At 39.9% G+C, this 22657-nt stretch overlaps 1 protein-coding gene across 6 annotated transcripts in view; it reads right to left on the reverse strand.

Moving 5' to 3' along the window:
• Window positions 1-188: 188 nt before the first annotated feature.
• The window catches only part of Pde11 (Phosphodiesterase 11), a 50042-nt gene continuing 27573 nt past the window's right edge, over window positions 189-22657 (reverse strand). For 4 of the 6 annotated variants that reach the window (XM_068284277.1, XM_068284276.1, XM_068284274.1 and 1 more), the window contains exons 4-18: window positions 13035-13512; window positions 11625-11771; window positions 11156-11546; window positions 10477-10616; window positions 9221-9371; window positions 7472-7627; window positions 6618-7139; window positions 6370-6546; window positions 4710-4796; window positions 4475-4642; window positions 4294-4403; window positions 4044-4232; window positions 3765-3981; window positions 3622-3705; window positions 189-3560 (exon numbers count right to left, since the gene is read on the reverse strand). In XM_068284277.1, coding sequence (XP_068140378.1) covers window positions 2400-3560; window positions 3622-3705; window positions 3765-3981; window positions 4044-4232; window positions 4294-4403; window positions 4475-4642; window positions 4710-4796; window positions 6370-6546; window positions 6618-7139; window positions 7472-7627; window positions 9221-9371; window positions 10477-10616; window positions 11156-11546; window positions 11625-11771; window positions 13035-13512 — 4178 coding nt within the window. In that variant the 3' untranslated portion in view covers window positions 189-2399. Of the gene's footprint in view, window positions 3561-3621; window positions 3706-3764; window positions 3982-4043; window positions 4233-4293; window positions 4404-4474; window positions 4643-4709; window positions 4797-6369; window positions 6547-6617; window positions 7140-7471; window positions 7628-9220; window positions 9372-10476; window positions 10617-11155; window positions 11547-11624; window positions 11772-13034; window positions 13513-16826; window positions 17264-22657 lie in introns of those variants that run through there. The other 2 variants (XM_068284279.1, XM_068284273.1) reach the window with 2 other exon arrangements.

Genomic DNA, 22657 nt, shown 5'->3' on the forward strand with positions numbered 1-22657 from the left:
GTCACCCTCATAGGTTATTTTGGGAGCATTTCAAGAGATTAGGCAAAATGCTACCCTTAACTCTAAAAGAAACAAATAACTTACAGCGATTAATTCAAAAGAAAAACTTTGTTGCCTAGTGTCGTTGCCGCCTAAAAGTATGCTGCAACATTTGCCGTTCGGTTCCAAGAATTTTCAAATGCAATATATTTATAGTTTGTATTTATTTGAATACTTTATTAAGTTTTGATTTTATTTTTAAACATATTTCGATTACAGCAAATAATTTGTGTATTTTGTGTGATACATGCATTTCGCTCTCGCTTTGTTTGCAATGCTCATTAAACGTATTTTCAAGACAATCGCGCAGAACGCGTCTGATATACAATGCAAGTCGTTTTAATATATTGATGAATCGATAATCACGTTTAGGTTGCAGCGCAATAAACTGGAAGGAATTCGTATAATGCCGACAATAAATAACAAAACCCACAAAGTACAATATAATCTAGGGATGTATATATGTAGAGATGGATATTGTTGGCTTTGTGTATTTGAAATTTCCTACGTTAGACGTGCTGATAGGCTATAGCTTACTACACAATTTCTAAGACTATGTATTTTGTTTGGGTTTTCGCAATGACTTTTGGGTTTTGCTTAGGCCAGCCCAGAGTGCCATATATTGTATTGTTAGATGTATAATCGCTTTCTTATAAAAGTAATATTATAATTATTTAAATTCGAAAAGAGCGCATGGATCAAATACAAAGCGCTTAGTGTTTTTTGTTTTTTGTTGGTTTTTCTTTCATACGTGTTTTTTTTTTGTTTGAAGAGGTTATCATTAGCTAGGCTTGCGTTAGGTTTTCATTTACTTGACAGTTAACATCACTAAGCGGTTGCTTTTTACTTTTCTCTTTGTTTTTGCTACTAAAGTTAGACTTTTGGTACCCATGGATAAGATAAATTAACTAACTTTTACACTGTTTAAGTTATACAGATATATATGTATATATATATATATATATATACGTAGGCTTTAGTTGCTTGGATATACAATACTTTTTTAAGTGTTTTTTGGAAACTTGATGTTTTCAATGAACCTTAAGCAAATGTCAACTGCCTTTTTGGTACATTTTAGTTTTTGTTTTCAACTGTGCTTAAAAATCTAGAGAATTTGACTTCTTTTCTTTATCATACATTTACAAGAATATATATTAATATATATAGATATGCTAAAAATTTAGTTACATACATAGATAGACAGCATATACATATACATATAGGTACAATTACATAAGCTTATAGGAATCTTGCTATTTAGTTGCACAATTTGCTTATGGTATGTGTGTGTGTGTGTGTGTTTGTTGATTTACTTTTTATACCCTTGCAGAGGGTATTATAAAATTGGTCAGATGTTTGTAACGCACAGAAGGAGACGTTTCCGACCCCATAAAGTATATATATTCTTGATCAGCATGAGAAGCTAAGTCGATATAGCCATGTCCGTCTGTCCGTCTGTCCGTCTGTCCGTCTGTCCGTCTGTCCGTCTGTCCGTCTGTCCGTCTGTCCGTCGGTGCGTACGCGTTTTACTCAGCCATCTTAAGAGCTATCGGGATGAAATTTTTTTGGGAGCTTTTTTTTTACCCGGGTGAGATAAAGTATGAAAATCTTTGGGATCGGACTACTATATCATATAGCTCTGGAACAAAAATTTTTGCAAAAATTGGAGTATCCCCATGAAATTTACCAATATAATAGAATTTGATATAAAATCTCAGATCCCAAAATTTGACCCTGATCGGATAAATAGAACACAAGTTACAGTCTATATAAATCGGTTCAATCGCTGCCGGCAGCTCTGCTTGCTGCCTACTACGTCACCATCTGTTAACAGAGCACATGCATACACACACAGACGCAACGCTACATAAACTGTATGTGTATGCGTGCGTTGCTTTGCTTAGGGAATGAGGGAAGAAGAAGAACAAATTGTACATAGTATGAAGAGTAAAATTGTTTTGTTTGTATATTAATGAATTGAGTTGCAGAAAAGAAATTTTGAACATGTGAAATTATTATTGTCAAGGACTGCAAGGGTATATAAACTTCGGCATAGCCGAATTTAACTTCTTTGATATTTTTTTACTAAACTGCGATACTGTTGCTCAATTGAATAATATATACAAAATGAGAGAGATATTGATGGGGGGGAAAGAGTGGGGAAAGTCTAACTATATATACAAATGAAATTTCGGGAGAGACATTTGCTGACAAAGTTCGAATATACTTAAATTGGGTTATCACTTCAATTATCCTGTTTTTGACTAGACACCCAGTTTATATACTAGTAAATCGAATGAATGAATCCACTACACGTCGAACTTCAACAAATCATGGGGGAGGTGTGTGGGGGGATACATTTATTTATCAGCTGTCAAGGCTGTAGGTCCATTCGTGTTGGTTTCCGAGTGACGGCGGGACAACAGATGAGAATGAGAATGATGTTGCTGGTAACTGTTGAATGCCATACCGTTCGGTGTGCATCCAATGCCATTGGCATATGGCAGACCATCGAGATTGCCAAATTTACCAACAATTTTTGGTATTCTATCACTGTCCAAAGTAAGCAGGGGAGCAGCAGTGAGGGTAATTAGGCCGCTGCCACCAATGCTGGCACTTCCAATACCGCTGCTCTGATGTTGATTGTGATTGTGATGCGAGGCGGAATGGTGATGGTGGTGATGATGATGATGCTGATGCTGATGGTTATGATTGTGATTGTGTTGATGATTGATAACCGGAGTGCTCTTGCATAGGGTGTCAATGGAAGATATTCCAGACTTTGCCCTGCAATTCTGATGGCCCAACTCTTGAGCCCCTTTGAGGGAACTGGTCTTTCGCACCTGAAGGCCACAGCGGGAGTTCTCACAGCTCTTGCAGCGCAGTTTCTGAACTTGTCCGGCGGCAGGTGCTGAGCTCTTGCGTTGCAAGGCATTCAGATTATCAGCCACCAGATTGGCCTGAAGCATTTTCGAGGGTGACACGGGATTACTGTCATCTTCGCCAGTGGGTGGTGGTGTGGAGACGCGGCTGGAGACGGATGACGAGCTGGCAGAGGACATGCAACTACTGCCATTTGAATGATAGGCTTGCACTTCTTGGTTGACCACGGCATCTCCATCTCCATTAACCGGTTTGTCCACATCCGTAACGGCATCATCATCGTCATCATCATCATCGTCGGCGGTTGGGCGTTGTTTATTATCATCATCATCACTGGGCTGGATGCTGGTAGGATGAGAAGCAACGACGGCAATGTTGTTAATAGTTCTGCTGCTGTTGGCTACATTCAGGCCATTTACAATTAACTGTTCGGCCTGTGCGCCGTTCTGCTCAGCCACACCATCATCTTTATCACTCATTGTCTTCTTGATACCATCACCATTCGCTATCACAATTTGCTCTTGCTGATCCTGACTAGTTTTGGTCTTTACCACATCGGCCAGATCGATCCAATGGCCACGATTATCACGCACGCCTTCCACAAGAGGCTCCAGCTTGTCCGAGAGCTTAGCAAAAGCCTAAGAAATGAAACTTCTTTAAAGCACTTGACCACAAAAAAGAATATGCCATTTGGCTTACCTCATAGATGGGCAAGCATATTGAATCTATGAAATTCACTTGCATCATGGGCAATTCGTCTTCCTTCTCCCGATTCATGATGTCCTTCGAGGCAAAAGGTACAAATTAAATTTGAGTTCTTAAGGCTTCGCTTCTGTACTTACAATGGGAGTTATGTTAAGCTCCTGCTTCTCCATGTCGCCCTGCTCGAAGAACTCGGAGCTAACCAAGTCGGCCACTCGTTTCTCGATCTCCCACGGCTTTGTAATGGCCGATAAATCACAGACTGTCATGCTCATAGCGCGCAGCAACGCACGCGGTTCTTCGTCCACCCAATAACTAACAGGTTCTCTCACACTATCCAAGAATGGACCGCGCTTCCTAAAAGATCCAGTAAATGTATTACTAAACAGTTTAGTTCGATGTATTTCATATGCACTTACTTGAAGTACACTGCTAGATCTGTGGACAGAATGGCATCTTCTAGCACACGAATGACTCGACAATAATCATCTGAGGATAGATTGGCCAATATTTGATTCCCAGGACTATTCAGTATCATCAGACATTGATCAAAGTGATGATGCTCCATGGTCGATGTGGAATACAACTGCGCCAATGGCGAGGAGGCCCTGCAAGAAGTAAAGGGTTTTGAATGAGAACTGCATTCTCCTTCAAGTGGAGATCTCTTACTTTATTTGAAATGAGTTGTTAGTCCCTCGATGATCAAGATCATGGCAAAGACAGCCTATTATGAGAGCCAGACATTCGATTTCACCAAAAATTTTCCACCATTGAGTGGTCTGAGAAAATAAGTCAATTGAATTAATTCCATCGATTCCCACTAGATGATTGTTCAATTTCACTTGCTCACCGTCAGTATGGCAAACATCATTTGGGCCACATTGAAGGCATGACGCCAATTGTGGTAGGTGACATTGCGATAATTCTTCTTAACGCTCAACAGCCAACGGCACAAAACTTCGTAATCAATATGGAATCGTTCCACAAAATCGAGATCCAAGAACATACGCAGACAGGCCTAAAAATAGATTTCAAAAAAGTGGTTATTGGAATGCCCGTTGATCAATTGGAAAGCACTTAATTACCTTCAACGTGTCATCATCCTCAAAGTGTATATCATCGAATTTAAAGTCGTGCAAACAGAAATGAACTGCCGATGGTACACGAAGACGCTGCAAAAGAGGAATAGATGAAATAACATATGAGTCTGTACAAAAGTAAAAGGAAAACCCTAGAGAAAATAATGCAGAAAGAAGCAGAAGGGTTGTCTTTAGGCAGTTTGCTCAAATTTCTTATGGGATAACAAGTTGCAACGTGGTAACATCCATTCCTATGAAGTTTCCGAATTGATAAGAGATAATAATTCGGTCGATATCTTCTATCCCATAGACTACTGGGGACTTGGGACTTTCAATACTATATATTGCTAATATATCTGAAGGGACGATCCAGTTCGAGACGAAGTTAGTGTAGTCTTTTTGTGAAACACGTTTAAGAACAATCCGATTTAGAACGGCCTATAAACTTGACCCGTAGTAATGCCAACCTATCCGAACCACAAATCGAGATGCAAAATGCCTGCAGTAGAACTTTGCATTGATCAGTCAGAAAGAACGATAAGAGGACAACAGTTAGGAATTGAATTCTTGTATTGTTTTTACGTTTGGTTACCTTTGAAATATTATGTAAGGAATTATGGTTTTTGGATAAAAAGAATTACTTATTCAATTTTAGAGGATAAGATTTGAAAGCCAAAATGAGATTTAGAATGAAAATTAGAGAAAAAAGGGAAAACCCTTTTCAACCTCCATCTGTTTGCTGTCAGCAAATGTAAATTGCGGTCCATTAGCCGCAAAAGCTGCGAAAGTATATCATGAAAATTGTGACATTTTTCTGGCAGGGCAGGACAGGGCTGGGCAGGATAGAAGAAAAACAGAAATGGAGACGGAGACCATGGACAGAGTCCGACTCAAAGAGTTACCTCTCCTTGGGTTTGCTTTTGATGGCATAATCGTCGGGCTTTCGCTTTCTATCTCCCTCGTAAAAGTGTCGCATAGAATGGCGTAATTTTAATTAAAATTAATAACCCAGCTTCGTTGTCTGGCTTGACAACTAACTCCGGACAGGCGGTCATAATTTTGCCAGCATAATTACGGCACAAAGCGACACGGCGCAACAGAGACACGGAGACGGACTCAGAGCCAGAGACAGAGACAGATGCGAAAAGTTGAAAGGAAAGGTCTGAAGTATACATATAAATATTCGTAGCACTAGGAGGAGGGTCGTTTAACTGCTGGCTTACAAATCCTCAAGCGGTAGAAAAGTTTCTTTTTGTCATACTTGTGCGAACAAACTAATTACAACTGTCAACACATTGGCCGCTGGCGCAGGCTTCAGATGTGGGTGCCCTCCTCTCTGGTGGGCAGTGGTAGGAGGAGGAGGAGGAGGACAGGTTCTGTCTCTGTTTGTGTCACGCAAAAATAAGTAATAAAACCCCAGAGCAAAAAACAGAATACAACTGAACTGAACTAAACTGAACAGAAGCGAACGCAATGCAACAGGGCGAAAGTGAGAGGACAAGCTAAATTTATGGGTTAGTATAAAAATGTACCGAAGAATGAAAGCAGCGTCAGTAGTTGGCGGGTGACCTTTCCCCTACTCTACAAATTAAGTGTGCGCAAATAAAATTAAGCACTTAAATGCCAACAAACGACACCCAGGAGAGCCATTTAATTTGGAACTTACGCGCAAGCGATGGGCCTCATCCATGGTGGCCGATGCATGATAGCTAAGAACTTCCAGGGTGACGCTCTGCTTGGCCATTGCCACAATGGCCTTCTCGTACATGTGGGTATTGTGGATGCCCATGCCACAGAAGATGGCAAATGCCTCGACAAAGTTCTCATCGTTTTTGGTAAAATCCTGTCAAAAAACAATACCAATCAAAACAATTGCAATTCGAATGGGAAAATGGATTTTTTTCGTACACTCACCAGCTCATTGAACTTGTTAATTAGTTGAATCACTCCAATGATCTGACCCAAAGAGTTCTTTATGGCCATGCATAGGATAGAGCGATGTTTGAAGCTAAGATTCTCATCCACACTGGCATCGAAGCGATCATCCTCGTAGGCGTTGGGCACATTCACCGTCTCCCCGGTGGTGGCCACGTGACCTGTGATGCCAATGTTGATCGGGAAACGCGACTCGTAGGGGCTGGTGCGGGAAGTTGCCTCCTCCTCACTCAAATCGTTTGCCTCAAAGTCAAAGACCCGTGAAAAGCTGCCCTTGTCGGCCTCATGGACTAGCAGTATCTGGACACGCTGACATTGAATGAGACTCTGCATGTGGGTAAGGATGCGGAAGACCATGTGCTCAATGGTGCTCTGCTCCTCGAATATCATTCGGGCCAAGTCCAAGAGCACCTGATTACGTTTGATTTCCAATTGAGATTTTTCATAAAGCTGAGCATTGCGCAGTCCAATGCCACAGAATTGCAGATACGAGGCAAAGACCTGAAAAGAGTTAACATGCAACATCATCATCATCCGTAGGTCAACTCGAAAAAATAATAATGAAAACGAGCATATGAATAATCCCTCCATTCCCCCACTGTAACCCATATACCGGCATTTCATAAAGAGTACACACACATTTTTCTCCCCTCTTTTGTTAAATAATGAATGCAATTTGTTGTAAAGGTGGATGACATACACAATCGTATTATCCTAGTATGTGGGTTAAGCTCTTTGGCTCGAACAAAGGAATCTCTGTCAGCAGCAGCAGCTGCCCCTCCCTTCGCTCCTTTCGTCTTTGCTAGAGATCAAGCTCAAGCTGTAATACTCACCTTTTCATCGATTTCGGAGAAGCATTCGCCATTCACTTTGTTGATGACCTGCGCCACGCCGATTACATCGCCAGATGAATCCTTTATGGGCATACAGAGCAATGCCTTTGTGCGATAGCCAGTTAAGGAATCGATTTCACAATTGAACCGCTCGTCCTGTTTTAAAAATATGCCAAAAACAAAAAGTTATCATGAATATTAATTGAATTTTTTAATTGTTTTGTTAGCACCCCGGACCCGATTACATGCAAATGGTCAATTGGTCAAATGTGAAAAGCTCAAACCGCACTAGAACCTAATTTTAAAAAATTTGAAAACACTGATTATTGAAAAGGCTAAAGTTAATACAGTGCAGTTCATCTGAATAGGTTTGACTTTCTTTTTAGGTTTCTCTAAAAGAAATTGAAATACCAAGTTTCTGCCTTGTTAGATTTGTTTTATTGTTTTTTTAAAGATAACTAAACACTTCGGATTTCACTTTTTGATAAAAAAGATCTTAATTCCTTTGCATTCTAAAATTTAAAGAAACTTCCTTGCTTAAGTCGCAGTGCTTGCAATTTTCAGAGAAGGTCAAACCCATTCAGATGAACTGCAGTGTATTCAAAATACAATGGAGAAGGTACATGAAAGTAAACACAGTTCCTTGGATATTTTCAATTTATAGACTCGCTGTATACTTATTTTACGGGTTAATTCAATCAGAATTTGCAGTGTTTTGTGTTAAACTACTATAAAAATTGTTCGAAGCGAATTTCAACGACTAGATTCGCTTTGTGAAAAGCTTTTAGCATAAATTCGGTGTATGATTCTTTATATTTATTCAAGTTATCAGTGTTTTGCTGTGGGTCCAAAGACACGCCCCTAATGTCGCAGCTTGTTAGCCATCTCATTTGCGGTAAGTCAAAGTCCACTGAAAGATCAGTTTGAAGCGAAATTCTCCACTAAATGTCTGCATTCGAGCGTAGCACACGGCGTAATGCGTCTCATTCACACCAAATGGAAAAGAAGATCAACTCAAGTCTCAAATGTAGAGATCCCATTCGGGGACGGTCGCGCTGTCTGGTACCGGCAAGTGTCAAATTTGTTGTTTGATTAATTCAGCCAACATTTGCGGTATGTTGTTGATAAAGAGACGGACATAGATGAGTTTCGGAGAGAGATTCACGCGTGCGTCACATTTACGGCGAGTTTATCTACCTTGTGGTTAAATCTTGGTCTTGTCTCAAACACAAGAAAGATAAACAATAAAATAAGAGGCAAATGTTAAGGCTTAAAGGGGCAATAAAAAATGAAATTCTTGCCCATATCAGTGATATAACATTGCCGTAGCATGACCTTGTCGCTTTTTTTGTTGTTGTTCTTTTGCTTTTGCCAAGATTAATAACGGTTCAACTGGCAGGCAAGAGAAATTGCCAAAAAAAAAAAGAAGAAGACGAAGAGGAAATGTGAAAAGTGTTTCTAATGCCGCAGCAACGAGTTCAGTGAACAATATTGAAACTTAAATAATTCCATCTCTGACATTTCACAGTGTGTATGTACATACATAGTCTGTCTGTTCATAAATCTTCAAATCGAGAAATTTTCCTACTTGATTTATGGCCTTCAAATGATATATTGGCCCGCTTCTTGTGAGCATTCAAATTTGTCAATGCCGAGTCGGGTACAACGAGGAGCAGCGGAAACTTTCCACTTCAGAGCGGCAATTAATGTATATGTTTGTGTGTGTGTGTGTGTGTGTGTAGTACTGACCTGGTAAGCATCTGGGATGTTGACAGGCTCGCCGCTCTCAGCCACGTGACCGGCAATGCCAGTGCCCCATGCCACGCGGACTTCCTCCTGCTGTTCCATTTCCTCGACCGTGCTACGTGGACAGACATCGAACAGCTTCGAGACGAGGCATCTGCAAGACAAATAACAGACATTCGAGAAAATTATATATTCCGTTGCAGACCCAACGCTTCCTGCTTCTCCCCCTGCCCCGACTATTCTGCGCTAGCTTCTTGTTTGCAACAACTGCACACACAATTGCAATTAGCGTAGCGTACAAGTGCAACAAAATGGCGTCACACAATCTTTACAAAATGGCGTCTAGTGTTTCTCTCCGTGTGAATGCGAGGAGAATATTATCGGACGATGTGTGTATGACATTTATACAGACCCTCTCCTCGCCCCCTCCCACTACCGAGTGTACGCGTTCGCATCATAAAATGCCAAAAACAAATGCAATAAAAATGTTGCGCAGACTAAAAAGTAAAATGCCACCAATGAAGTCATCCTCTCTTTCTAAAAGGCAGACAGCAAAAAAGAAAATTGCAACAACTTAATGCTGCACAAGAATCTTCTCTGCTACGAATGCAACTGGCCTTAAGCCTTGTTTTCCGCGTGACCGACAAAAAAGAAAACCAATTGGAATAGGGCAAACTTTGCTTTTAATCTTTTCAAGAGTGTAATATATGAGTTCCACCTTTATCATATTTGTGAAGCAACTTCTACAAATGAAAGTTTGTTTTAAGGATCTTCATGTAAATCGTTACCGCCAAATGGCGGACGGAACTCATTTATTGCACGTCAAACTCCTCCATATCCCTGGTCTCGTAAATCCTTTATGCATTACACAACTGACCCAACTTCTGACAAACCACTTTGCACATCTGTCAAATTATTTCTCCTTCTCTTCTAGACTTCTTTAGCCCTAAACTAATAGATCTATATATAAACTGTCTCGAAAAATGATTCAATTATCTTTATCTCATGACTTAATGCCCCAGATTGGGTTTTGTCCTGGCAACCTGGAGCCAAAAGTTTCATACATTTTTGGCAAATTCACAACTGTTTGGCAAGTTTCCCAAAATACAACTAATATCTTAAATCGCACAAATATTTTTCTTTATGAAAAGACATTGACTTGCATTCCTTTGGCTGGGTTGTACTTTAGACTAATCAAATAGAGTCGACATAGGTTTCCTTAATTTAATTTCTTAATTTGTTGACCAACTGATACTCACTTTTTCAGTCCATCGGCGCTATTGCAGCGTCCCTGCACCAGAAACAATGATCCGCGATCCGCATTTAGTAACACGGAGACATTCTGAAGTATTTTGTGACACAAAGTCCGCACCTCGAGCTCATTGCAAATGTCTTTTACCTGTGAACGAGTGGAACATGAAAAACCATAAATATAAGCTCCATTTAGTTGGAAGGCAAGTGGGTTTACTTTTAAAGGGTCAATAGAAAGCTAAAGAAGACTTAAGTCATTAGCTCATTGCACATGCGATTGCGATTGCAATTGGCACTTGATGCAAATAAGCCCATCAAACAGATGGCTATTTATAATAATGACTGACGTCTGAGACAATTTAGCTAGGTTTACTTTGCTAACGGCCATTACCCCCACCGTGCTGCCATCACTCCCACACCCTTCTATCATAACAGTGTACTGACTGTTGATAACAACGTCAATGGGCGAGAAAGCCAAACAAGGGACCATCCGAATGGCAACCACTTTATTTGCTGGGTAACAAAATCAATTGCAAATGCACACAAACAGAGGGAAGGGACGGGAAAGGGACGGCGTAGATAAATGTGTGTCGTGTGAACCATCGAAATTAGTTGGAAAAATGCATTCGAATGAATTTGGTCAACAGGGCGTATGCGGAATACAAATTGAGAATAAATTTCACTAACCAGTTCAAAAATCAACTCTTTCTCATCGAGCTGCTTCAACTCATTTCTGGACAAACGCTGCGGTCGCTGATGGCAATACGGATAATAAGGATACTGATGGCCATTGCCACCAGGACCCATTACCCCGCCGGTGCTGCTGCTGCCCACAGCTCCTCCAGCCTGGAAATGACTGTGCTGCGGATAATGCTGATGATACTGGTGATGATTATGATGGTGATGATACTGATTTTGGCCAGACCCAAAGCCGCCGACAGTCTGTAGATTGGAACAGCTGCCACCGCCAACATTATCCAGTTGTGGCCCAATGCTGAGAAACGTGGGAGTGCCATCAATCGTATTGACAATCGGCTTAAGCAGACCGCCGCGCTCGAATTCATGAGCCGAGATTTTCCTGCATGCGTAAACAGAGAGCGAGAGAACACATTTAAATATGAGAGTTCCGCCACAATAGTCTGCCCCGCACACTTACCGCACTGGTGTGGTGGCCCCCGATCCGCCACGAGAGGAACTAGTCTGTCCATTGGCATGTGTGGGTGAAGTGCTGCTAACCACATCGTTGCCAGCCGAGGTGGCATGCGACACGAGCCAGGCGTCCACTGTCTGACGCGTTGCCTTTCTGCAAAATCAAAGCAAATTGGAAAATAAGTAAAAGAAAAGAGTTTTCTTTAGACCTCTTCAAATATATTAAAATCTTATTAAAAATCACAAATGAATTGCCGCAGTAATAGAGCGAGTCTCTTCGTTTTAGATACTTTTGCGCGAGTGTGAGTGTGAGTGTGTGTGTGTGTGTGTGTGCCGCATAAAATTGTCTAATAAAATGCCAGCTCATAAATATTCAGCAAACGATATAGAACCTCCAGCTCCTGCCACACATATCCTTCTGGCTGCTGTTGATGGTGATGATGATGCCCAGCATGTGTCCTTATGAACACGCGCGTTCGGCATAAAAATCCACAACGAGCAATCACAGCACACAACTCTTTTGAGAGTTCAGACAGAGGGGGAGACAGAGATAGAAAAGGGAGATGGCTTGGTGACCAGGCCAACGGGTACAATGGAGGTTGAGAGAAGGGTCCAAAACATGTGGCCATATTCTTATGCAAAGTACATACACAAAATGAAGCCTTTTTCTGCCTCGTTTAATATCCGCCCAGCGGCCGTTGGCCGTTGCTCGACCATGAAAATAAAGCCCAATTTATGTTTTTAGTTGTTAGTGATTTTTATTATGTGTCATGGGCAAAGGGACTCCCCGAACCCGAATCCGACTCCTACTCTTCTCCTCCAGTCTCTAGTCTGTCCCATACAAACAACATATATTAGTTTGCCCCGCTTTGTGAGCCTCACGCTGTGTTGTTGAGCCTGCTGCCGCCATGAAAGGCAATTTCCGGTTTATAGCGGAAACGAGCTGGTCGGCCATCGCCATAGCTGCCTATAAATATGGCCAGAATGTTTGGAATATTTGAGGCAATGACAGCGGAGCCATGACAATGCAATTTTAAATCACACTTTGGGTTGACTTTACTCACATATGCCAGATATGTTTTCTCCCTCCCTTTCTTTGGTTGTTGTCAATTTAATATGGGAATAAATCAATTTCAATTTATAGAATATAAACGAATGTTTTAAATTTAACAAATTCTTACGAGTTGAATAGTTTTAAATACATTTGCTAAATGTTGATATTGAATTCAATTCTTTTCTTCTAATGAGAATTGTAGGATATAGTTTACTTCTCCTTCATCTCCAAAGGTCTCTGATAAGGTTAACTTATTAAGAGAATTTGACTAGGATAGCATTACCTCCCGACAGAATAGACATTTATGATTGAGAACGAGCTCATTTATGATTATTCGGTTCTTCGGATTCAATTTTTGCTCACCTTATAAAATAGTCCTGTACAAAATCCTGATTTTCATCCATCCAGGCCTCCATGCGTGCATGTTCTGGATCATAGGGTTTGCTATGCTGTGGCGATGCTGGTTGAAGATGATGATGATAGTGATGCTGTTGATACGTTGTATTGTAAGGTGAGGATAGAAGTTGCTGCTGCTGCTGCTGGGAAATAGGGAGCGGCTGTTGTTGATGACTGCCAGCTATTGCTGATGAGCAGGAGGTTGATGGTATATAGGAGGAACCTCCGCCAGCTCCACCAGAGTTATGATGATTATTGCTGGTTAGTTGATAGTGGGCAGGTAGTGGGTGTTGCTGTGTTAGCGGCAGGGGGACACCCGAGCGTGTGGCAAGTAGCAGACTGTGCTCACTCACACCGTACCCTGTGCCCCCCTGCTCCGCGGGCATCCTGGCAGCTAGCTGCAATGGCGTTGTCGCGGGTTCCTCAATGCTGCGCAAATGCAGTCCTGCAAAGGGAAGGAGTGAAGAGTTAAGAGGGAATTGTTGAATAAAAAACATGAATATTTAATGTGCATTGTGCAGAGTTTAAACATTTTTATAGTCCTTGCATGTGTGTTGACAGTTTTATGGAGCAGCAAAGTGTGCTGCCTCCTCTCCCTCTCGTCCCTTTCTGTATATCGTATCCTTATACACACTCGATTCGATTCCCGCGACATTTGCATTGCAAATGGGTTCATATCCCTTCAAGGCACGTGATCCCTCTCAAATATGCAAATCGCTAAATAATCGTAAAACAACAATAATAAAATAAAAACCCAAAAGACACTAACACATGCCGCTCCTGTTGATGTGTGGTGTGTGAATTTTTCAATTTGAAATCTCTCTTTGACTAGAGCAAATCACATAAATTTCTCATGATAGCTTTTCGGACACTTCTGCTTTCAGTCCTTTCAAGGATGTGCAACAATTAAGTGCTCAGGCACTTCTTTAAAAAGAAAGTTCTTTAAAAAAGAAAGTATAATAGAAGAAAATTCACTTGCCATCCGCCATAAATAACTGTGACAGTTCAAGTAAAATGGCGCCCCAAAAAAGTTCCCCTCCACTACAGTTAACATTAACCGGAAATATTGGCAATTTCCTTGAAATATTGACTCTGTGTGCGAGACTGTGTGTATGTGTGTGTGTGTGTAAGTGTGTTCGTGCCTAGTGTATGTAATGGCACCATTGAATGCCTGATTAAGTGCTATAAATAGACATGAGTCTTGTACAGAGCAACTGATGGATGTCCTTAAAATGTTACTTAATGTGTCTGGATTGGGTGATCGTATACACCCCCACCCCACACACACACACACACGGAAATAAACTCAAACAACATAAAAATATTGTGAAGCAAATTTGATTTATGATACACTTTTTCGAGCACAATAAACAAACAAACAAAACGACTTCTTCTTGTCGCTGACAATTTGACTTGGGCTAAGCTTTACCATGTCACCCACCCTCCCTCGCTGACAAGGAGTTACAAATTGACTCAGTTGTTGTGAAAAGTTCAAGCATTTTCCGAGCATTCACTTCACTGTGTATGTGTGTGTGTGTTTATGGCTCTGTCTGAGTCGGTGTATGGCTTAAAGAGTTTTTCGCTTTGTGGCTGACAGAATATTATGTAGCAAAATAAATAAATGTGGACTTATATGCATTTCCTTTGTCCGGGTTCTTTAACCCTCTAAAGGAAACACAACTCAACAAAGGAGAATGAACGATGTGGGATTAGAAGTCTAATCTGCCTGCTGTACAACACTGTACAATAGTGTGACCGTATGTTCAGCTTATTTGCAATGAGGATGAAACAAATTTCATTATTTTTGAGGATTAACTAACCTTAAACAAATCTTTATCTTTAAGTAACCACAGAAAGGTAAATTTTATTTCATTTTTCCGAAAGGTTTTTCCACAATTTCTTTAAGTTTCAATTTCATCAGCTCATTCGGTGCATGCTTGTTTCTCCCCTTTCAGTTTCTTTCTCCATGCTATTCATGCTGTTCATCTATTCGTCTTGTTAAGCTTGCCAATAAGTTTAAAGCTAGCTACTTAATGTTGAGAGGAATTTATGGCCAAAGAAGAGGGGAGCTCTGGCTATATGTTATGATGCCACTATCAACCACTCTCACATTCCACCTCCTCTCCTCCTCTTCTTTTGCTCCAGCATCTTTTGTGGCAAAATTTAATCTTTTAAGCTGCATTTGCCTTGCAACATGCCTAAGCTGCAGCAAAACATTTGGCAGCATCCCTCTCCCGCTTGTTTCGTTACCCTTCCCGGACCATTCTTGCCTCTGTTTTGCTACTTGATATTCCTTCTTTGCCCATTTCCTTTGCCACCCGAAGTCAAATGACAAGTTGACAGTGTTGGGTACGTGGTAGATGGTGTGTGCGGATGCGGATGAGAGTGCGGATGTGTGAGGGTGTCACTCTTTTTACCAACACTCTGTTGCGGTTTGATGCGTCAGCTTTTTATGTAAGACACACACACACTCACATGCTTGGGAAGGAAAAAATATCCTCTTTCCATCCACCTTCCTCCTTGGCCCTCAGGCGAATGGCAAATTTTTACACAGCATTGCAATGGAATTTTACTTTTAACAGGGAGTTTATATATGTGCATGTATATAAATTTGTATATACGTAATATAGATGTCTGTATGTACATATGTACATCGTGCATTGTACTCACAGTTTTTGTTGTGTTTTCGTTGAAGAAAGCCAAATGCAAATTGAATGTTGGCAAGTGTGCAAAAGAGAACCAATTTGTTTTATGCCCTTGCCAAAGGGGTACTTTGATTTGGATCAGAAGTCGATCTCTTTGGTAAGTCTTCTTGAAGACTACTCAATACGTATACTATAATAGTTTAAGTTAAGAAAAGATCTCAATAATAAAAGTTCTAAGTCATCTCTATAATTGAAAAGTGAACAAATCTGCTGATTATTTGGGGTATATTCACTTATATAAGATGAATGCCTTGGCTGTAATATATATTTTACAGGAAATTCACTGGAGAATCTACTGTTTACTTTAAGTCAACTTTTTAAAGTTAAGCTTCTAACTTTGTCTTCACAAATGAAAGTTAACCATTTTTTTAAGATTTTGGAAAGTTCTAAAGTTAAGAACAACCAGCAGAAACTATTAACTTTAATTAATTAGCCAAATTGACAAAAAATGATTAGTTTCAAGTAAAAGGAATCATAAATTATGAAAGATTCTGTCAAATAGATGAAAAATAGTTAGGGAGTTGTTTATATAATCGTCTCTTTGGATCAAAAAGGGGAAATTGACTGAGAGACGAAAATTCCAATCATAAAACTACTTTCAATTTCATTATTTTTTCGGTTTGAAAAAGGTTAATTTCACTTTCAATTGGATAGAATTTCAAGTTAGAAAAGTGTACAAATACTTCGATAATGGAAAACCAACCAATTGGGAAACTCTGACCCTTTGGCTTTTCAGTTTTTCATGTACACGCAAATGGATCGATGTATAAAATGCACTTACACTTTTGTCGTATATATGTTAGTATGTTCACATATATCCTATATATGTTTGGATGTTTGTAAAGTCTGTTTGATTTTTTGTTCCTGGCATTGTTTCTCATGTTATTGTTTTTTTTGTTGTGTTTCTTTTGCTGCTTTTGTCAGTTGTCTTTGGTGTGAAGTGTGACAAAATATTTATGCAAATTGCTTTGCCTTTTGCAACTTTTTCACTGTCTCGTTTTTGGTTTTTTGTTCGATTTAACTTGGCCAAGTTTGTTTCACGCGTTTCTCTCACCTGTTGTTGTGGATGATGCTGCTGATATTTCAGACTGTTGTTGTTGTTGCTGTTGCTGTTGCTGTTGGTGGTGGGGACTGTGTATGGGGGTTGGTGTTTGTTGCTGCTGCTGTTGTTGTTGTTGTTGCTGCTGCTTGGTGCTTTTGTTCTTATTTTTGTAGCGACAACCACGAAATCGACACATACTTGCCGCTTGGCCCATGGGGCCCGCCAGCAACGCAAATGTTAAACCCTCCGTTTTAATGAATTTAATTTTGTCGACCTTAAGCAATGCTGCCGCGTAACGTAAATTATATTTATTGATTGTTGTTGTTGTTTTCGTTGAAGACTCAATTTTGTTGAATTCCTTGCCGCCAAACGGCCGCAAATTGTTGGAGTGAAATTTTCAATAAGTTTAAAACTTTGAGTTTGCCTTTCGTCTTTACGTTTCGATTGTGCACTTTCTTTAACTTGCATAATAACTGATTATATTGTTTTTACTCCAAAATGTGTTTGTATTTGTATGGACTATTGGGCTGCTCGTGGTTCTCGAAACACTCCCCAGAGACCTACTTTGAAAAAGGTTCTTATTTTACTTAGTTGCTAATTATGCACAAGAGAAGAAGAGATACATATTCTGAATACACTAAAGGTCGAGAGCTCACGTTCGTCTGCGAGAAGGTGGGTGAATTGAAACTTTACCCACACAGCTAGCCAAAAGTTGTTAACTTCAGTTTGCTAGTCACTGAATATCTTAGGGCCAACTACTTAAAGCCAGCAAATTAAAGCTTTACATCCGTTGAGTTTTTCCATGTGTTAAGATCCAATTCAATTAACACTTGGCATCTGCATGTTATCACAATGCCCTTACCGGGTCACCGTAGGTTTGATGAAAACAAAAACTGAGGAGAGACACTCTAGAGACATGGATGTTTAATAAGAGACTTTAAAGCAACTGAAATTCGTTTATAACCAGTTAACTCTCATCTTAAGTTAAGTTAAAATATTGTTTGCACAATTTCTATTAACTGCAAAAATCACATCCGCTAATTAAGTTTGAATTGATCCCTCAAAGTGACTTTAACCTAGTTGCCGTTGCCATTTACAATCTATTTCATTCATTGCCTTGTGATAACCTATTCGACTAAGAATCAATATGTTGACAATTCGGTATTGAATTAGGAGCACAACCATCGGTTGCACTTCAAGTGCATTGAAGAGATCTCGAATGATTTAATTTGTAGACCTCTTCAAATGCCAGCCAGCTGTTGCATCAACTGTTGACAGTGGAAAATGATTTAATTTCCGCTGGAATTGTCGACAGTCAATACCTAATGGAACTTCATTGGCCATGTGAGATACAGATACAGATACATTGTTGCTGATGGCTAGAACTCGCATGGACTGGCATTTGAATAGACGCATTCTCGTTTGGCGAATGACATTTGATGGGCATTAAGTGAAATGTATCGAAAGCCAATCCATGCGTGTGGGTGGTCTGATTATACGGACTATATACAGTCAGGTTTCCACTTTGTTGAGGCTGATTATTAGTACATAGACTGAATAGAGTTGCAAATGTTGTCCGGTTGTCCGTTCTTTCGTTTCCTAGAATAAGGGATAAAAACATTTTCTTTTTTCAAGTCAGGTCATACGCACTGTGGGACAGTAGCCTAGCTATTGAGAATACATTTTCGTTTAGCATTTTGGCTATTTTTACTCTATTTTGTGCAGTAACACCTAGCAACTTGTAACCACGGAGCCACACAGAATAGAACAGAACAAAACCAAGAAGAATAGGGAAAAAGACACAGAATATGAAAACTATTTTTATGCCATTTGGCGACAACCGCAAAAAGCAAAAGCACAGACACAGACACTAGTCGGTTGGTTGGTCGGTGGGTCGGTCGGTCGGTCGGACAGACGCTTACATTATGTCAATAGCATAGGTATTCTTGGGGCGACAGATAAAGGACAGAGTGGGGTATGCTGATGTAGATTGTGAGGGGTAGAGAGGCCATGTCTGGATAAGCAAACGATGTTCATTAATGGCGCACGCCATACAATTTGTGCTCGCAACTCGATTCGGTTTGGTCTGCATTTAGTTGACACTGTTGATAATACAAAACCTAGATAACAGATAAGAGAGACGGAGAGAGAGTGCTACACTTGTATATGTATATATAGATATATATAGAGATGTGTGATAGAGAGAAGAGGAGGGCAATGCAAACAAGCAGCCAAACAGACGACAATGGGTACACAAAAAATGGCGTAAGACGAGGGCGAAAAAAAAGGAGAGAAAACTGTCATTAGGCGGCTATGGCGGCGACAGCGTCACGAACTAAAGCGTCGATTAGTGCAGGACAATACAGGACAACTAAATACTATAAAAGGAAGACGAATAGAAGAGCGGGAAAAAAACGACCCGTTGACTTTGTTGACTCTGCGTGCTTAGATCAATAACCTGTTGCTGGTAGAGTTACTCATGAAAACTATTGCCAACCTGGAGCTTAGCGATAGATTATTTTATTTTAGCGTTTGCCTGTGAATTGTGGCTAAAGAAGAGATAGAGAGATAGAAAGAGCAATTTGCCTACTGCATCTCTTTCTCTCTTTGTAGCTCTCTCGAAATCTCATTTCAGTTACTGAGAATACTGAGAACTTTACTTGGATGTGCATAGGGTTTAAAATGTTTATAAACAAACTCGACTGTTTCTTGACCACTGGGAATAACCGAAATGCCGCAATAAAAAGACTTTTACTTAATCCAGAAGATTATTATCAGTTACGGGTAAAGTTTGCTCTGCGAATAACCGTAATTAATTGACCAATTGAAGCATGACTTTTGCAATATTGATAACCAGCTTAACGGTATTTTCGAAAGAAAAGAAGTAGCCACGCTTAACCCATTGCAATCAGATAAGATATTCTAGTATTTTGGACTCGGTTATAAAATGCTGACGGCGTATACCCTACACTGTTTACCTATTCTATTTCCTTTTACCGGCTCTTTCGCAACAAGCCAAACGTGTTAAAGAGAAACGGCACGCCGCCCATCAGGCCATCAGACTAAGAGCCATGACAAAGAGCGAGGAATGGCATTTCCAACTTTAATAATTTCGTAAATAAATAAATCTCATTATCACATGTTGCTCGTGTATTCAATTATAATAATAATAATAAAGGCAAATGAAAACAAAAGAGAACTGCCAAAACAGACCCACATACCACTTCGGGGGAGGCACACATGGCACTTTATTTGAGAATTACTCACATCTTGATATCATCCCATCAGAAAACTTTACCCAAACGGCATATAAAAAGTGTTTTGCCTCATGCTGTTTGTTAAGCTGTTATTATCAAGTATTATTATTACTACAACTACATATATTAATGTTCATAATATTCATCTCGTTTTGCTTGGAAGTTGAAAACTCTTTAACCAAGCGATTCGAACTTTATGTCATTTTCGATTTTCCGTTAAATGTGCACTTTTCATTCTCTCAAGCCAACGTAATGTTAGGGTTTCGCTCTAGCTTTTTATGACGACTATATAATAAAAAGTATTGACAAACAGTCAACGTTCGCGTACGACAAATGGCCAATGGCTAATGTGGCGGTAGCTTTGACAGTTAACAATCAAACGGCTACGAAAACACACCAACATATGTACATACATCTAGCTGGTTTTTATTGTTGGTGTTGGTGAACATATTTTTCGCCGATGGCTGTTCAAATATTTTATAGATGAACATACATACTATATATTTGCGGCTGATTTTATGCATATTGTAACTACTCATGCATGCTAATCCAAGGTCAGAAAAATGCTAACCAAATTGCTGTCATAAACATTTGTAAATTGCCTGTCGTCGTCGTCGTCTATGGGAAAGTATTCAGTTGTAAAAATCAAGTATGGGCTATATAAAAACTCAAGTATTTACTATCAAAAAGATCAGGGATCTGAACTAAGACGTAATAGAATAGAATTCATCATTATAACATGTGGCATATTTAACGGACAATGCTTTAAATGATCTCTCTACATAGTATATGTTCAATAATTTAGTTGATTTTTAAACGAATAAAGTGCAAAACATATTTCTTCAATTTTGTTGCAGATTTTAATCTTATAATCATTTCAATTATCTTGAAGTTACTCAACTAAACGCTTAAACATATGAATCTGTCTGATTTTGTCAGGAGTTTGTCCCTTTCGCCTCTCGCTTTTATATTGCTCATTTCGCATTTCTGCACACTCGATTGCTTTCGCATACACACATACACACACCAGCGTGTGGTGCACACTGCGTATGAGTAACAAACGTGTACTAATAGCTTGATTATAAAATGAAGGGCATTGAAGGGTGAAGAGTTGGAGGTGGAAAGAGAAAACTAAGCGAAAATCTAATTGCTGTTTTCATGCGAATGACTTTAATTATAGCTAATTTTTATGACTTGTATGCAATGTTTCTCTTTTTTTATGGTTTGCGTGGGGAAAACATTAAAGACCACACGGCGTATAAGCAATAAATTCACGCGGTATTTTAATACACACAACTTTCTATATACTTTGGGTAAATGCATCCAAGACAAGTGAAGTAAAGTGAAGTGAAGTGAAGTCAAGGCAAAGCAACAAGCCACGGCACGGAACGGCAAGGTATGGTAGGGTATGGTAGGGTAGGGGCCTATCACATTTCCAATTTAATACACACACCATACACATACACACACAGACATCAGAGCGAAAGAAGAAGCACCAGAAACGCTGCTTGCTACTTGAGTAAGATTTTCAATTTACTTGCTACTCCTGCCATAGTTTATTTATATTTTACTTTGCATACCCTGCACTAAAGTCAATGAGGATATTCCACCTATAGGCAAGTGTATGTAGACATGTGTTTTTCAATTTCCATGATCTATTCAATTAACTTCAAACATTTATTCTGAAGTGTAGGTAAAGGTAACCATGATTCATGCCATTAAAGGGTATTTCGAATCCGACCCTTAGACCGAAGGCGTGACTTTTTAACGCTTTTTTCTGTTCTCGCACGCTGTGTAGTTAGATGAAGAAATATTGAAATTGTATGCGCGTCGAGCAAGGCGTTGCCAGTTGCTAGTTCTTATCATAAATCTTTTTGTCGCAAACTTATTTCCCGAGGAGCCTTCCGTGCGTTGCCTTGAGCACAGCAGTAAGTGCAAGAGGATGGAAAGAGCAGCGGGAACGGAAGGGGAGGGTGGGGAAATTGAAAGAAAAGGCAACGTTTCAATAAAATATTATGCTGTATGACAAGACAAAAAATTTGTTACTCATATTTTAATATAGCCAGAAACCAGAAACTGGCAACCACTTCAAAGCGCAAAGCATTTCATAGGATTTAATTTCTATTTCGCTGAAGCTGCTTCACTTAAAGGATGCCCCCCCCCTCCCACACCATACTTTCCGTTGCCAGCCCTTGGGCATTTTTCTCTGTCTATTTATCAATTACATGCCGCGGCATTGGCGGCTTTTGAGCTACGTGAGCCGCTAGGCAAATATTTGCCTTGGCTAATTTAATAACTAGAACTCGGTACGGAATAGAGTGGGCAGCAATTTCTTCTGGTCTATAAATATATGGATGTACATACATCTACCTGAAGCCGATATAGAATATGACAAACAGACAAACAAACATCGTAGTCCTCACCGCTCTTCGTCATGAGGCTTCTGCTCTGTTTGAGTTATCATTATGACATGCTCGAAAATTACCAATGACAAACGTGCTTTGACTGCCAAAACGCAAGTCGCAATTCGCAATTCGAAGAAGGTCAAACATTCCTGCGGCTACTAGTGGGCGTGGCCGTGTGGCG

This window comes from Drosophila tropicalis, unplaced genomic scaffold (assembly GCF_018151085.1).
Source record: "Drosophila tropicalis isolate 14030-0801.00 unplaced genomic scaffold, ASM1815108v1 contig_39, whole genome shotgun sequence".
NCBI lineage: Eukaryota > Metazoa > Arthropoda > Insecta > Diptera > Drosophilidae > Drosophila > Drosophila tropicalis.